The sequence below is a fragment of the Chelmon rostratus genome, chromosome 21 (genome assembly GCF_017976325.1).
Source record: "Chelmon rostratus isolate fCheRos1 chromosome 21, fCheRos1.pri, whole genome shotgun sequence".
Taxonomy (NCBI): Eukaryota; Metazoa; Chordata; class Actinopteri; order Chaetodontiformes; family Chaetodontidae; genus Chelmon; species Chelmon rostratus.
Window position 1 is genome coordinate 12,789,369 of NC_055678.1, and position 16,706 is coordinate 12,806,074.

Here is a 16,706-nt window from a genome sequence, read left to right on the forward strand (position 1 = left end):
CTTTGAAAACATGATGAAGGAGCCGGTTTGCCATTGCACTCTTTAAAATTCTCTTATTGCTTTTGAACTCATGTATAGAAATCTGCTTCCCAGTTGATCAGGTATTAGTGTGCACTTGATTTGTTCAAGTATCTCAAAACATTAAAGGAGTTGCCATAGAAATTTGCACTTCTACATAAAGCCTCTATGTGAATCCTACATAACTTACGCACAGTTCAAATACATACACTTGAAAACATTCAAATTTAGTGCATTTTTGTATATTTTTTGCTCTTTTAATAAGAATTGCTGGGTATTTTATTACAGCCTCATGTGACCTTACACATAATACCAACAACAATAACAATATTCAAGATAAAAGAGCTCTGATATTGGTATCCAGTGCAAATAAACGTTTTTGTTTTTTTTTTTTCCACTGCTGAAACAGTATGAATCTAAAGCTAGCTCTATTTAGCTTAGCAGCTTTGGGATGCTAGTAGGCCAAGCAACTATGGAATATGTTGCTAAAATGCTAAAATGTGATGGAACAGTAGCACAAGAAGAAAAGGGTTGCAGTGATATCTCTTCAAAGTGTGCTAACATTAGCTAACGTTAGCCACCATGCAGTAAGCGAGTGGTCATACCAGACCATGAAAGGCTGCAGATTGGGCTGAATTGAGCAAAGGTGCGTTTTAATGCTTGCAAAGTTTTCATGAATGCTCATGATTTAAGATATTGTCATTCTAAGTTTATAATTTAAAGCAAATTCTTGAATGAAATAGGGTGAATAACAACATCTCAAGATGTTAAATTACTTAAAAGGCTTCTTCCTCTTTTTTTCTGTTAAAAGCACTTTAGAACGCTCTCTGATCTATAAATACCAACATATCTGACTTGAGGTGTATTTAAATCAGCTGCTACCACCTGCTTTTTTAAGTTTACCACTTATCTGCTAGTCTCACACCTTTTATTGTGTTTTCTGTCAGGCTTTTAAATGTCCCAGACTCCTCTGGGTTTTCTGTCTGTGGTGTTCACAGATGGCATGACAGCCTGTTGACAGGATACCAGTGGTGGGATGTGAGTACATTCACTCAAGTACGACACTTAGGTACATTTTTGAGCTACTTGTACTTTACTTGACTATGTCCATTTTATACTAATCCCACTACACTACATTTGGAGCCAAATATTATCTTTTTTAAAAAAAGAGGTTAAAATATAACATATTATAAATTTACTTTTTATTCTGCTACATCTATTTGATAAGTTTAGTTGCAAGTTACTTTGCAGATTCAGATTATGAATATCAAATCTATACCAATTAATAAATGATGACGTGTTATCATAGATTTAGCTACCCAAGCAGTTCATATAGTAATTAAAAGAAGCCTCAACCAACTGCAACATTAAACTGATGAATACAACAATGCATCACTGATTATAATCCAGCAATATAACAGGCCATTCTGCAATTTTACTTATGGTGCTTTAAGTATATTTTAATACTAATACTTTGCTCTTTTGCTTTGGTAAGATATTAAATGATATTAAGATATCATTTAATATCATAATATTAAGATATTAAATGCTGGTAACAGAGTATTTTTACACTGTGATATTGTTGCTTTCACTTCCTCCACCACCGCAGGAAACAGTAAAAAAACAGTAAAACATCACCGTGTGAAAATATCAGAGGGTGGACACAACATCACAAACATTTGTATATTCAGTGCAATGCAGTTAAATAGCACTGTAGCATTTACTACCATCGCTCTGTTGAAATTGTACCATGGAAGAAGTAATTCAAGTACATGGTGTTCTTTGGCTGTAGGTGTGCTTGTTGCATCAGAGTGTGCAAGATATACTGCAAGAGCAAGATTTATATTCAGTACATATATAGCATCATAGAATGGAGTGTATTAATGTAAAATAATGTCATACATCAACACAAACATGGGCCTCGTAAATTATACCGCAGGGTTAAATGAGCAGTTTGTGGCATAATCAAAGGTTCACAATGCTGCAGTGGTATTGAACTGGATTATATCGGACAACTGTTATATTATCATGGTGTTTCTGATAATGTGGCCACCCTCTGTATGTCACCTTCACCCCAGCAGTAAATGCATGAATCCATCCAAGCAGCAAGCAGAGAAGAGGGGAAGGCTAATCACGAAGATCCTGCTCTTCATCCCCTTCTATCCAGGGACAGCTTGCCTCAAAATTGAGACTCATAGCTGCAGCACCAAAGGACTGGATTTGGCCACAGGAGACACCAAGATTGGGTTGATCAATAAGATTAGATTGCCTGTCTGCAATGCATCAAGCACATTGATGGAGCAAAAGCAGAAACGTAAACTAATTCAGCATGCTCGATGCGTTACGTTCAGGAGTCGAGAAGGGTAATGTCATAGTTCTGTGTGTTAAATCCAGATAAAAGTTGCTGAATTCTCCACCGAGGTCTTGCTAATGATGTTCTCTTGGAACTGATACAATTGGCAAATGATTATCGATCGCAGCACTCGAGGAGGTTGGCTCCTTTACAGAATGATCTTGTGCCGGGTCGCAGCCTGTGAGTTTTCTAATTACACTCATACACGCATATTAATTTAACAATGTCACGTCTTTCCTGAGAGCGCGAGACAAAATGCTCGGTTTCTGAAGAGGCGTACAACTCAGATCCTTCCTGCTGCATGTGAAGGGAAGCATGTTGCAGCCCCATCACACCACAGGCAATTTTTAAAATTTCATCACTTCTCAGACTGCACAAGAGGTGAGAAGTGAGAGGGTGAAAATGTAATTCCCCAAACTGATTACTGTTATGCAAAATTACAAGAATAGAAAGACAAAGAGGCAGCATTAACTCTTAATATGCCCAGCCTTGGGCCAAACTAATAAAACCACAATTGAATCAGCTCTAAATAAATGATGGCGCTGTAGTTTAATAACATATCATCTCCCTCACTGGCAGCATTGGATTTGACGGTGCTATATATCTTAATAATCCCACAAGTTCACATTGAAGGGCATTTTTTCAGGGACAAATTCATGTTGTGAGAGTTGCTTTATTTCCCTAACTCATTAGTTCTGTGTCTACTGAGATCTTTAGGCAAACACCGAGCTCCACCAAGTGGGGACAACGAGAAATGTAAAAGGAGCCGTGCTGGAAGGCAGCCGCGCAGAAACAAATCATCCAAAGCCACACGTGTCAACAGAACGTTACTTAATGACATGATTTTATTTTGTTTGCCTTGCATTGCTAAATCAATGCCAACACACACTGCAACCCCCCGCCCCCAGGAAAGACGAGCACGTCAAAAATTCCATTATATCACACAATATAAATGGAAAAATAATAATCATCACATGCATTTGTGAAAATAAATCACTCCACGCAGCATTTTGTTATATTTATACATCCCTTTTGTTTCGTCAATGCGGCAAAGTTTCACTTCGTGTTGATGTGACACGCGTGCTGCGTGTCGGTTCATCAGTTCATATACTGCATGTGTGGGATGTAACAGCACAGCATCAGCACACTGTGGCCACCAGGCACTAAAGATGATGATTTCTTTTATTCTGCACCATGTGTCAGACAGCTACATGAAGTAGCTTGTGGTCCGGCTGCTCCTGGACTGCGGCCCTGACATTCAATCGATGCAGAATACTGATGTATATTATCACAGCTGTCATTAATAAATTCGTATTCGGTGGGACTCCTGTTACAAAATGAGCTAATGATGCCTTCCAGTACAATCTTTCACAGTGAAATCTGACAAGATATCAGTATTGTTGTAGGGTTTTTTTTAAGACAGGTTTGATCATACAACAACTGAATTAAAAAAAATCATATCAAATTGCACATCAACACTTTTTTGGGGGATTTTCAGACAAAAGCAGAAGACAGCATGGTTATAAAGGATGAGCTCAGCATTTCGTCCCAGCCTACAACTGTAAACTAAACTGTGTACTCTAACGTGTTCACGATGAATCTCAAGCTATTACAGGTGATAAATGAAAGTTATTCCACAACTTGTAAACTGCAGCAATGTTACGTTGCCAAAGCCGTAGAAAAAGTCTCCTATTAAAAGGTGTTAAAGGCTGGAAACTGTTAGCAAAACGTAAGACAAATGAATACAACATTAATTTGCAAGTGAGTTGGTTTACTTTGAGGGGGTGAATGAGCAATACTTATCATTCATACAAAATGTATATTACTTTGAAGAAATGTGCAAACAAAGCTTTAATAAAGGATGCCTTCACATGCTCTCTGATGCTGGCATTTGGAAAAATATACAGTTAGAAATATATACACATCCAAGAGTAGCACGTCTACATACTCAGTGTGGGCATTAGCAAGAGTCTGCTTGCATAGTTTAGTGCATGCATAAGCAATTTTTCATGCAACAACTGTCATATACTTCACGAGCGGTGATCTCTTTTCCCAATCCACGTCGGCGCATTCAGTGATCTACTCGGTGATGCAAGCTAAAGGTGTGCACAAGCCGCGATGTCACACGTGAAGGCAGAAGACGGGCTGACTCAAACATACCATAATGCTCTATGTACATGTACGGTGTTTCGCGAAGGCATCCCAGCTGTCTTTGACTGTGTTGTTTGTGTGCGTAGTGGCTTTTTTTTGTACATTAACCCTGTGTTCATCTGAGAGGAATGTTTGGAGATGTCTGGCAGTCTGAAGAGGCTGATCCCCATGAGGAACATGGGCACCGCGGTTAAGTGTCGGCATCAGCAGCTGGAGGGCAGAGGTGGTGACAGGTGGGGGAGGCTGTCTGAGGGCTAACAGGTTATTACAGGTAAATAGAACACAAACATTTAAGAACCATTACAAACCAAGGGCTCCAGACATTTAACACCAACGACACATGCTTCGTTCGTGCCCTGCTCCTCGGCCGCTCGGTGACAGTCTTGATTTTTGGCTGCACAGAAATACTTCTTAAAGGCTGTTGCACGATTACTACATCAATGAGCATATGTAAACAGCAGTTCAGGTTAAATAGACTTGAATTGTATTCACTTGAAATGACATTTTCAGTGCTTAATAAATATTAAAATTGAATTAAAAATTTAACAACACCTGCAGTTATAGAATTTAGATTAAATACTTTGATTATCTGAGGCACTGATGTTTGTTGTCACATATGGCTCCCGATACTGAAGGGGAGCTGCACATAAAGATTTTTGGAAATAATTCAGTGTTTCACTGCATCAGCACGTTAAAAATTGCCAGTAAACTTCCTTTGGTGACTGATTAGTCCACGTTTGATGTATCTCAAAAGTTCCTTTCCACCATTATATCTGCTTTCCATCTTGTGCAAAGTCACTTTTATTTTCGCCCCCGACTGAGATGTACCTCTCTCAACTATGCTACAGACAGAACAAGGCAATAATTTCAATACATGTGCAGTCCATGCTTATTTACATTATAAAGTTCCTCAAAATCAATGCAATCCATACAAAGTGCTTTGTTAAAATCCATTCCTAAATAGCTATGTAACAACGTGGACAGTAAGTGTCCAGTATGGCAGCTGGTATTCAGTGACCACTGAAAAGCTACAGGTGCTTTAAAGATGTTTGTCAGACACTCGGTCTAGTTTGATGCTAAAACACCTCAGAGCTGCACTAGAGAGACTGTTGTCAGGCCTTTATAATAATGTCACTTGGCCCTCTGGCTAGTTTGTGTGGAGTTGATGGGGATCTTCCTCGACTGCATTGTCTTTTTGACAGGCTCTTTCTTTGAAGGGTCTTTTGCGTTGGCAGAGGGCTGCGTGGTGGTTTCTGTTCCGGAGAGCTTGGACTTTGTGGAGGGCAGCAGTGAATGCTTAGCTGCAGCGGACGCCTTAGAGGACTCCTTGTCTTTGGCTGTGGTCACATTGGTCTGGGCCTCTGAGGCCACATTCTGGGCTTTCTTGCCGGCTCCCTGTGGAGTTCCTTCTTTAGCTGCATCCCCGCCACCGTCCTCTGGACTTGCTTTCGCTTCTCCCGCCCCTTCTTTCCCACCGTCAGTTGACTTACGGGTCTCTTTGGGCCTCAGAGCAGTTTTGAAGAAGGACAAACCTTTCTCCTCTGTCTTACTGTTCCTTTGAGGTCCCTTTGATGGCGGGGCTGCAGAGGAAACGCCTACACTCGAGGATCGGAGGCTAGTCATAGAGGAGCTGCTGCTTGAGCTTCGGCCCGCAGCCTTGTTCTCCGCAGCACGGCCCGGCCTGCCCTCCGCTCTACTAGCAGCACTCGACCTGGAGGGAGGACCTCCAGGGTTAACCTTCCTCTCTGGGACCGCATTGGTCCGTGAGGATTCACGGCTTGTGCTCCTGTCTGCTGCTCTAGTCCTGCCTGAGGCTGAGCTTTTCTCGCCTCCCCCTCTGGGTGATGTCCTCCTCTGAGGGTGTGAGCTTTGTAATCCTGGAGAACCACTCTTCTTCTGCTGGGCAGAGTCAGGATGTAACACCTCCGGCGTTTGGGATGGCCCTTTCTTAGACGGAGTTGCTGTTCTCGAGGAACCAGCCTTGCTAGTTTTAGGTGGTCCCTCGCCTTTATCCTTGGGGTTTGGCGCCGATACTGCGCCCTTAGCCTGTGTGCGAGACGGCAACTTGTCAACGGCTGGGGATGCAGGAGACAGAGAGCTGGATGACGTTGAGGAGGTGGCAGGACGCTTCTTGGGACTCCTTTCACTCTCTAACCCGGTCTTTGCTGAGGTCCTTTTAACACCGGCGCTATCTGCGGCACCATTTCTTTGTTTGGTCTCCTTTGCAGCCGCCCCGTGTCGAGGACTGACCTGCTCAGCAGCAGTCACTACGTTGTTGTTATCCCCAGCCTGGATGGAGCTCCTCTGCTCTGCCTGTGCCACGGCCTTGGAGTGAACCTGCTCAATCAGCCTCTTACTGCCTGGATTACTATCCAAAGCTGCAAGGGCTGACTTACCAGCTGACAATTTTTCTGGCTTTGGGGACCCACTGAAACAGGACGTCGACAGCTTGCTATCAACCACTTCTCCTATCCTCTCCAGTGTCGGGGAGGACGAGTGGGATTCCAGGGAGAAGCGTGACGGAGAGTTGGAACGGAGCTGGAGCTTAGCGGAGTGGGACCAGGATGGTTTAGTGCCATTTTCGCTGAGCGCCAGCGGGCTGGCGATGGAAGATCTTGAGGAGAATGTTTGTCTTTGCATGCCCCTCACTGCTGGACGGCCTGATAAACCTATTCGGCAGAAAGATAGACATTGATAGAAGATACTTTAAGAAAATATTCACATTTGTCACCTTTAAAGCATCTAAAACAAGTCAGCAATTGTGTGTATTTAAGTAAGTCTCTCACCGTCATCCTCGCTCCGTTCACCAGCAAACTCAGCCGACTCAGAGAGGGAAGCCAGTGAGGTGCGTCTAGACGAACCAGATGAGGCTTGGCTGGGTGGACGGCTCCCCATCAGCCGACTAATCCAGTGCTCACACAAAGAGGAACTGGTGGATCCTAAAGTCAGTCAGTAGGTGAACATGTGTTATATATACCATACAGAACATTTAAAGATACAACAAACATACATAAGGGACTGTACAAGCGAATATTAATCAAAGTTACCTCCCACAGAACTGTTGGCAGACCAAGATGGAATTGTGGCACGTCTCTGATAAAACAGGATGTAACCAGTCTGCTTGCAGACCTCATCTTCAGATATAGGCTGAACATCGCTATCATCAAAGCAATACCACTGTCCATCAATGGAGTTCTTACAGTGAGCTGCAGGACACAACACAATAAATATTATAAGTGTATAGTGTAAGAGTTTTTATGAAGAGGAAATCAGTTAAAGGGTAATTCTGGTGTTTTTAAATCTGTGTACAAAAAGTTTTGGAACTGGCCTCAGCTGGCAGCCATGAAACCGGCTGCAATGGCAGACAACGTTACCCATCATTCCTTTAGACCATAAAATATGCCCAGGTTTAAAAATGACCCTTGAAGCATAGGGCCTTGGTTATTGGTTGTGGATGCCGCTCTGTTACCTGTGTAATGTCCTCCCTGCATGGTCCCATGATGGTTACACACCGCGTACAGGTCATAGAGGTAATCCTCCGGGTCACGGCCCATCCCATAAGGCCGTCTCCATGGTGACCAGTGGGAGGGGAGACTCCAGCTGCTCTGGCTCCTCTTCACCATATGGGGCGCCATGTCCATGCCTGTGAGCGGGAACTTCACCATGTTCTGCATCTTCATCCGCCGGTCTCCATCCTGAAGTTGCGACACATTCAGGGCATTTAATTTGACAGCGAGTTCCTCTAAAGGCAACTTCCTCCACAGAAATATGACAACATCTGAGCACTGCGGCACCTCCGTCCACAAGAGTACCTGTCTGAAGCGTTTCAGGTGAAGTATGAGGATGTCCGGCAGGGTCCACAGGCTGAGCTTGATGCTGCCCTGCTGAAGCTGCTTACAGTGTGGACATCTCCAGGCATCATCAGGAGCGAGCTAAAATTAATGTGAAAAAAGTTTACCTGTTTACCTGCACATTTGTGTGTTTTTTGCATAATCAAGGTATGAAAATTTCTTAACACTGTATAATTCACTCAACACTGTAAATGAATATTAGCATGCAGCAAAGAATAAACCAATGAATCCACGTATGCATCCAGTATCAGTGATATCCTCAGCACGACTGCAGCCTACATGACGCCATGTCTCAGCCTACCTGTTCCTCTTTGGTGTAGAGCTGAAAGCACTGGGCAAGCGAACACGTCTGCGGCTGCAGGTGCTGCTCCTTCACTTGCCGCACACTCTCAGCATCTGGGATGTATTCATCCTCGGTTCTTTTGAACAGACTGCAGGCAGAACATGGCACAAGTCACAGAGGGATCACATAGAACTTCAAAAGGCCTTTACTGTATGCATTTACGTTCAAACGCGCAGCTCTGAAAGGAGACATCACACATCCGCAGCGAGCTTTGTGAAGTGTGTGCGACTGGTGCTTCAGCTGGCGCAAGCTCTCACTTACTAGTCTTTCGTCTCTTTGTCCCATTCCACAACAATTTTGACATGAGGTGGCCCTCCAGGACCGCAGGACTTGAATGCCCTGTTCAAAATTGAATTGAATTGAACATTTTATTCATTTAGCTGATATTCACATGCAGAATTATAGCAGCACAGAAAGTTTCAATTTTTGACTGTCACTACAAGCCACTGCTGTGTCTGTAAGATAACTCATATGCATAACATCATGTTTGATGACTTTGATGATGGCCCTGTTTTTTTGCACATTGGATTCTATCTTATTAGACAGTTTTTATAGGCTTCATGAAGCCGACTCAGATACAAGCAATGAAATTTGTAATTCTAAGATCAGGCAAACCAAACAAGCACAATACTGAGCCAAAGTTTAACTTAAATTAGCTTGAGGATTTATTTTCTGTTCGTTTTTTTTTAGCAGAAAAGCAAATGTCATTTTTCCTCATTCCCCTCATTTTGAAAAATCCATGCAACAACCACAGAGGTCAGCACCTCCTTAGGAGAAAATCTATAAAACCAGACAAGCTATTATACATCTCAGGAGATATTCTAACATCAATACCCCTGAAGAATTGGCCTACATACTGTACCTCCTCAATCAACTTGAAGTGGAATGGACACAGTATATAATGACTAATCAAGTGTGGTAACACTCCCCCCTGGTGGTGATAAGTGGCATTACCTCTCCACGGAGGGATGGCAGAGCGGCTGCTCCTCCTGAGGCAAGAGATATGTGATTCCAACCACTCCCACCACACGCAAAGTGAAGGGCCCTACCTACAGAGCATCAAGGGTAAGACATTAAAAGACATAACACGCAAACGCAATTAAAAGATGGTTCAAATCAAAGCGTCTGACTGTGTACCTGCACAAAGACTCCAGGGCGCAAAAGATGCCGCATCTTCTCCAAGATCTCTTTCTGAAGTACATCCCACGTCACGGTGCGCTCCAAATACAGAATGAACGGATTACCAAACCTGCAGGGATCACAGCAACAAAACCACTTGACCTGCATCAGTTTTAAAGAATTCTTTGAAACAACGGTTTTAAAAGTGTTGCTCCTTACCTGCGCCCTTGCTGTCCAGCGCAGGCTCTGTTACACACCAACAGCACAATCTTCTCGGCCTGCCCACTGTTCTTGTTGGGGCTCTGAGGCGGGGTCGTCGGCTCCTGTATTTGCGTGGATATCCTGTTATTATCTGTGCCATACTTCAGGTTGTTCTGGTTGAGATTTGCATGTGGGCTCCCTGGAACAAACACACAAAATCTAAAGCTGTAAATGTGACATTTTAAGTAAATGAAAGCTTCAAAAATCAATCAGCGTGTGTAGCAGCTCCCCGAATGAAGCACTTCTATATGAGTCCATTTCTAATGTAATTTCCACTCCTGCTGGCTTAATAAGACAAAGGGCTAAACTAATTTCTGGGGAATAACAGGATGTCGTACCGCCTCGCTTGGAGCGGATCTGCTCCGGTCTGAATAGCTCAGGTGTCTCGAAGGCAAAGATGGAGTCGCTCTCCTGAATGATCTCAAGGTCGTCATCGTCGTCGCAGAAGGAGCGGTGAAAGCCATCATAGTACATTTCAGTGAGGACGATCTGAGCAGAGGAGAGCAAAAGCAGGGTGCGGCTTGCATTCGGATGAGTTCATTCATTCACAAAATCTACCAGGTAGCAACAAAAATGTCAAAAGAGGCTTTATGTGCTGAAAAGCAGTCTGTAGAGATTTATAAAGCACTGATGATAAAAATCTAATACAAACTTAACCAGCAAATTCTCTCACAGCTCACTGAAAACACTCTTCTACTTCAGTTTCCTGGAAGTAGCACACACTATCTTTGCACCTCTTCATTTGGCTGCATTAATGGCCTGAAGGAGGGACGTTTCTAATAGGACAGCACCTGTTGAGCAGGGATTTTGGTCTCTTGGGCCACAGCTTGTCTCAGCCTGGACACGGTGCCAGAGAGAGGCACCGCCACGCCGACTCTCATGCAGTGGGAGCACTTCCCTTGGTAGACCACTGTCACATACAGGGGCCTGCAACACAGAAAGACTGAAATTAATTGGCTGTTTCATAACCGCGGCTGGACTGATGTTTCAAAGATAGACGGCATCTTCTAATTTTAGCTCGCTCCTGTCAGATCTTTCACCGTGTTTGTCTGGGCTGGGTTTGACACTCTTTTTAATGCCCGGCTAAGACTGGATCTTGTCTCGTTGCATTTTTGGATACAGGGACTTTTTTTTTTTTTTTTTTTGGTCTGACAGATATTGTCTTACTCATAAACTAGATGCAGAGTCACCTTACCGTGTGTGAGGTACCGGAATTGGCAGTGAGATGCAGAGGAAAGGATCAAAGGTGTTGCTCTGTTTCTGGCAGTGAGGGCAAGTCAGCGAGGACCTACACAGAGACATGATGAGAATAATAAAATGCAGCTGGAAAAGTGTGTCATCTTAAAGGAAAAGTTCGAGGCTTTGGGAAATGCACTTACCGTACTCACTTTCTTGCCAAGAGTTAAACAAGAGGATTGATACCATTCTCTCACAGTAAATATGAGCAGCGGGTTAGCTTAGCTTAGCATAAAGGCTGGAAACAGCTGGCCGGGCTCTGTCCAAAGGTATCAGCAACTTTAAAGCTCACTAATTAACATTCTGCATCTAATTTGTTAAATCATGACATATTCACAGGACACAACCCCAGTGAAACACAGCCTGTCTTTAACACCTTGGTTTTTGTACAACTCAAACAAACAATATGTAACGTGTTAATGACTTTTAGGGGTGATGCAAGGCAGATTTTGTTCCTTTTGGAGCCACGCTAACTGTTTCCCCCTTTTTCCAGTCCTTGTGCTAAGCTAAGCTAACTGGCTGCACCTTCATATTTACCGTGCATTCACACGAGTGGTACCAATCTTCGCAAAATAGTATAGTGTATTTCAAAAATGCATCCTTTTAAACATCAGTAACTGTAAAGGTACAAGAACAGGAGTGAGACAAACTAACATACACACTTGATGACAAATGACTTCACATCCCTTGAAGTTCTGCACTTTAGGTCATGTGATGACACCTGAGCAACAGTTGTGGGATGGTGATATGGTTAAAGCTCTGGAAAAAGCTTGTAACTTGTGACAGTTGCCCTCGACATAGAACGATGCACTTTCTTGTGTGTTCCTCGCCGATTTTCCGATGCTACATATTAATGTGAGCTGGCAGTAAATCTCTATAAATAGATTATATACCAGCAATTAAATATATCACCTGTATTGTGCCTGAAACAGCTCCTGTACAAAAGAGCCAGGTGCTGGTAGTGGAGATCCTTCACGGGCATTTTCTTCTTCTACTGGAGGCTGGAAAACAAGACAGACACTGAAAAAATTAACTGGCGAACAAGTATAATGTAATGCATGTTATATAACAGCAGCAGCCACCAGTAGTGCAGTATAGTATGTCAACTTTCAATTTATTACAATATTGATCAGTTATTCACATTATACTGGTCTATAGCAGAATCTAGAAGACTCTATGCTGGAAATCTAATGTGTAACTGTGCTCAAAGCGGCTGTTTACCTTCCTGGGAGGTCTGATGTCAGGGTGGACGATATTGTTAAGGTCTTCATGAACTCTATCCAGCAACCAGAGGAGGAATTCCTGGGCGTCGTGCTGGGAGTTACCCTTGAACTGGAGGGCGCTCTTTGACACCACATTCTGGAGCACACGACAGCAGGACAAACAAATTACTGCTCAAGCGGACGGCTCCTAAAACACAATAGATTTTGTAATGCACTGACTTTTTTTTTTTTTTTTCACGTGATTGCCTCTTCATAAAATATTCAGCGTGTTTGACCAGGATGATGATCAGCACAATCCTAAAGGTCAGCAGGGGTGCCGGTGACGGTGAGACGCAGGCGTGGAGAAGCTTTTTAAAACCAGGACACAGGCTGGAAATCGACGGCTTAACCTCACAGACAATTAGCCATTGGAGATGTCAACGGCGTGCAGAGCCACCCGGGCCAGCAGCCGGAAAGTCACCTCTACCGGCTATCAAATGTCGCGCAAGGTCAAAGATATGAGGGGGACTGTGCACCGCGTGCCTCCCCGGCCTGTCCCATGGGCCGTTCTTCCTTGTTCTGAAGCCATTATCAAGGCAGCGTCAGCATTTTGTAACAAACAAAAGGGCGAGCCTGCCTTCTGTGGCCAGGCCACAGACGTGGTCTTTAAGTAAAGGTCTGGGGATGAAAGTAGATCTCAACTAAGCATTAGTCTCTGAAGATCAGAGCAATTTAAGGTGAAAACAAGATTTAGACAGTGAGTGAAGTGCAGACTGAATATTAATAATGCATTGTTCTTAATATCTGTACCTCTTATAAATAGCCAGTGTTGGGGAATAGCCAGTTACATGTAATGGCGTTATGTAATTAAATTAAAAAATAAATATTATTGTATAAGTTACAGTTACTGAGAACAAATTTATAGTTCAACTACAGTCACTAATCAAAATGTTGGTTGAGTACTAAATGTAATAAGTTACATTATTCGTATGAAGTTATTAAAATAGTTACATTACTTATGACATTTTTAACAGGGTAACCAGTAATCTGTCGCCTATTACATTTCAAAAGTAACCTTCCCCACACTGCAACAGCATGCCTGAACAAAAACACTGTGTCCTATCAAAGGTCATGCTGTGTGTTCCTGGTGAATAAACGAAGTGTCCAAAAATGGGTCTGACGCAGTTACAAGTAATCAAAGTACTGGAAAGAACGGGGTCAGTTCTGAAGCTTTTCACAGACTGTTTATTCGTTCACTTCAGCTTCTATGTTTTCAGACATGTACGACTCAAAATAGGCTATGTACAGCTCACACTGTAATTCTGCCATCAATTCAAACGGATTCCGCTTTGTTCAGTGTTTTGTTGCTTTGGTTCGTCACGCTGTCCTACTACGAGTCCTCTTCTGTTACGAGACAATAAGGCAGCATGTTTTTATGGGACTATTTTTTCTGGGAACTGATTTTAATTCAGGCCATGCTCAAGTCATGGAAGCTCAGCATCAAGGTTTTTAGTGTTTAGGCTCAACAACCAGGGTAGAGGTACTTAAATTCACAGATGTGGGATGGGGTTAAATGTCACACATTTGCATAAAGGAAATATAAGATTAGCACATCCTGACACTGATAAAATGACTTTTGTCGTGCGTGGATCTTTATTTATTTTATATTTATATAAGATGATGACGAAGCTGCTCACTTTTCTACTTTACGCCTTCATAAATAAGGAATTTTACAGCCAAGAAACTGATTATTCCTTCCACATTATTGTATGTAAACAAATAAAAAATGAATTGTACGGGCTGCCACCATTAGCTGGATTTGTTTTGCCATCAATCACATTATCAAATTAAGCCTCATTTTTCACAAATGGTGAATGTCTCCGTCTCTGTCTGGATGGCGTGCGACAAAATAATCCTCTAAAACCACTTTCTTCTGAGAGCAAAATGGACTCTGAGACACAGTGGATAATTCCCCGGTGGTGTTATTACGGATGTCTTCCTAATGATCTTTAAGTGCTCTCAGTTTGGGCTCATGTTGTGGTCTGAGGCAAGAGGCACAAAACTGTCACATGTGCACGCTGAGCTGTAATGTACACTATGTAAACTTCAGTTGGCTGCAGCAATTTTGCCAGCTCCTTAAAGAGATTCTTGGAGTAGTTGGTGATTTAAGAGGAAAAAGTCAGTAACATTTCGACTTCAAAACATATAAGGAATGATGCTATTAAAAAACAATGCTTTGGGATGGAACAAGCCAAAATAATTAACATTAGCACCACAAATCACCAGAAAAAAAACAGGTTTATCATAAATTAGACACTATATTTGACAATTTTCCTCATTAAAGTGCCTGATGGTGTGAGTTTGCACTTCATTTCAATATCGAGTTCAACACATTCAAGGCCTCTCACTTTGAAGAGAACAATCTATATCCAATCAGACAGTTTGTACTCTGGCCGGCAACCAAGGTAGGAAAAAAAGAATGGACAGAAATAGTAACACTGCCAAGAATAAGCAATGTGTTGTACAGCCCCGTTCAATTTAGTGCCTCTCTATTATGTATTTTGAGCTTTTGAAAGAAGAAAATAGATTATCAGACAGAAAAAAAGGGGCACGCGAAATAAAGCATCCCTGCTGTGAAAGAAGAAAACTCTGTGATTGTGACAGGCAAACTTTTCAGCGCTGCAGGTTTATGAGGTGAAACGATGAAAAAGCAGACGGACAGTAAAGCAGCTCTAAAAAACTTTTTAGAGTTTTAGTACAGCTCAGATCCAGGACTCAGCTGACAGACTCAGCTGAAACCGGCTTGTGTTTCATTGGGATTTATTCTCCTATAAAAAGGCTGATCAGAAGTGCAAATATCACATAAATGTAATCATTACAGTGAGCTGTGCTGGCCCTGGTGTCCGACTTCTGACAGCAGGCTGAAACTACCTTTTTTTCATGCATAATAATAATCACTGTTGCATTAGAGAACAGACTTAACACTAATGCAACCTGAGGTGCGCTGCTCCAGAGGCTCGCTGACAAGCAAAGCAGACATCCGAGGCCGGTGCATAATCACTGCGTCCGACCCTGTCTGACAAATTCAGGAATTTCATAAAAATAGACCAAATTCTTATTTTTGGACTCACCGCTGGGACCAAAGCATCTGCATCTGGTGTCATAGATGCCACAACTGACAGAAGAGAGGAAAAGCGGGACTGTGCAACACAGTTCACTGAGGTGCTAATGACCACACTTGTCATGTATTAACTTTACTGGTGCCACAAACTGGGGCTGAGGTGCTGCAGGTTAGCAGTAAGGTCATCTGTAACAACCCTCCTGACTTCACTCTTCTTCTTGAGACTTGGATTTAAGATATTTAAGTTGGTTCAAGTTGGGGCTCCTGATGGCAAACAGCAGAAATCAATCCACCTCACCTGACACTGTTTGTTACAAGTTCCTCTGAGTATGAAAACAAACGAGGGGCAGTGACGGCATCTGGAAACTTTATTCTACTCAGGTAAATGGACCTAAAAGCCTCACTCTTTATCTTCATATATGCACTCTGTGCGTCTTTGGCAGCTGCATTAGAAATAGCAGTGAACCTGCTTTAGGACCCCTGCAGGACGCACAGCCTACCTTGAAGTCTCTGCTGTGTTGAGGCGTGTACTCGAAGGTCCACAGAGCCCGAACCAGACCGGACAGCTGCTCGGTCACCTCCCCCGCCTCCTGCTGCTGCTGGCTCGCCTTCTTCTGCACCAGCACCCCGTTGGCCTTGGCCTTGTCGTTGCCGCCGGTCGTCTCCCCCACTTTGAACTGCTCCAGGGCCAGGTACTCCGCAAACAGCTCCGTGTTGCTCAGGCACTGCAGGATGGCGTTCATGAAGCAGGTGTTGCCGTGGTTCTTGAGCCCGGCGACGCCCGGCACCTTGTCCCCGAACGGGTAACCCCCGCAGTCGCTGTCGTCGGACGGGAGCGACCCCCCGGTGGTGGTCGGGGGCAAAGTTGCGTCGTCCTTCACGTCCTCGGCGGCCTGCTCGTCGGTGCCGAAGTGAGACAGAGTCGACAGAGTCCGGAGAACTCTGTTCATGAAGCTCCCCACGGAGCGGACCGAGCTCCTCCGGAACAGTTTCTTACTGAAGGATTTCTTCTCCTTGTTGCTCACAACTTTCGACATGGTCACGCTTTTTT

General features: G+C 43.4%; 1 protein-coding gene across 1 annotated transcript; it reads right to left on the reverse strand.

The window, feature by feature from the left end:
* Positions 1 to 5,653: 5,653 nt before the first annotated feature.
* On the reverse strand, positions 5,654 to 16,692 carry LOC121624986 (ubiquitin carboxyl-terminal hydrolase 31-like). Its single transcript, XM_041962982.1, has 16 exons — positions 16,156 to 16,692; positions 12,554 to 12,691; positions 12,245 to 12,333; positions 11,292 to 11,384; positions 10,888 to 11,023; positions 10,435 to 10,585; positions 10,055 to 10,235; positions 9,854 to 9,965; positions 9,671 to 9,765; positions 8,978 to 9,055; positions 8,675 to 8,804; positions 8,335 to 8,454; positions 7,992 to 8,217; positions 7,570 to 7,728; positions 7,309 to 7,461; positions 5,654 to 7,191 (listed from the first exon to the last, which is right to left on the reverse strand). The coding sequence occupies exons 1-16, from the start codon at positions 16,690 to 16,692 to the stop codon at positions 5,654 to 5,656; spliced, it is 3,936 nt and encodes a 1,311-aa protein (XP_041818916.1).
* Between the last annotated feature and the right edge of the window lie 14 nt (positions 16,693 to 16,706).

Excerpts from the sequence above, each read along its gene's own strand:
- LOC121624986 (XM_041962982.1), bottom strand. The coding sequence starts at position 16,692 with ATGTCGAAAGTTGTGAGCAACAAGGAGAAGAAATCCTTCAGTAAGAAA. Across the intron at positions 12,692-16,155 it reads AACACAGCAGAGACTTCAAG|AATGTGGTGTCAAAGAGCGC; the intron begins GTAGGCTGTGCG and ends CGTGTGCTCCAG. Across the intron at positions 9,766-9,853 it reads GCCCTGGAGTCTTTGTGCAG|GTAGGGCCCTTCACTTTGCG; the intron begins GTACACAGTCAG and ends GATGCTCTGTAG.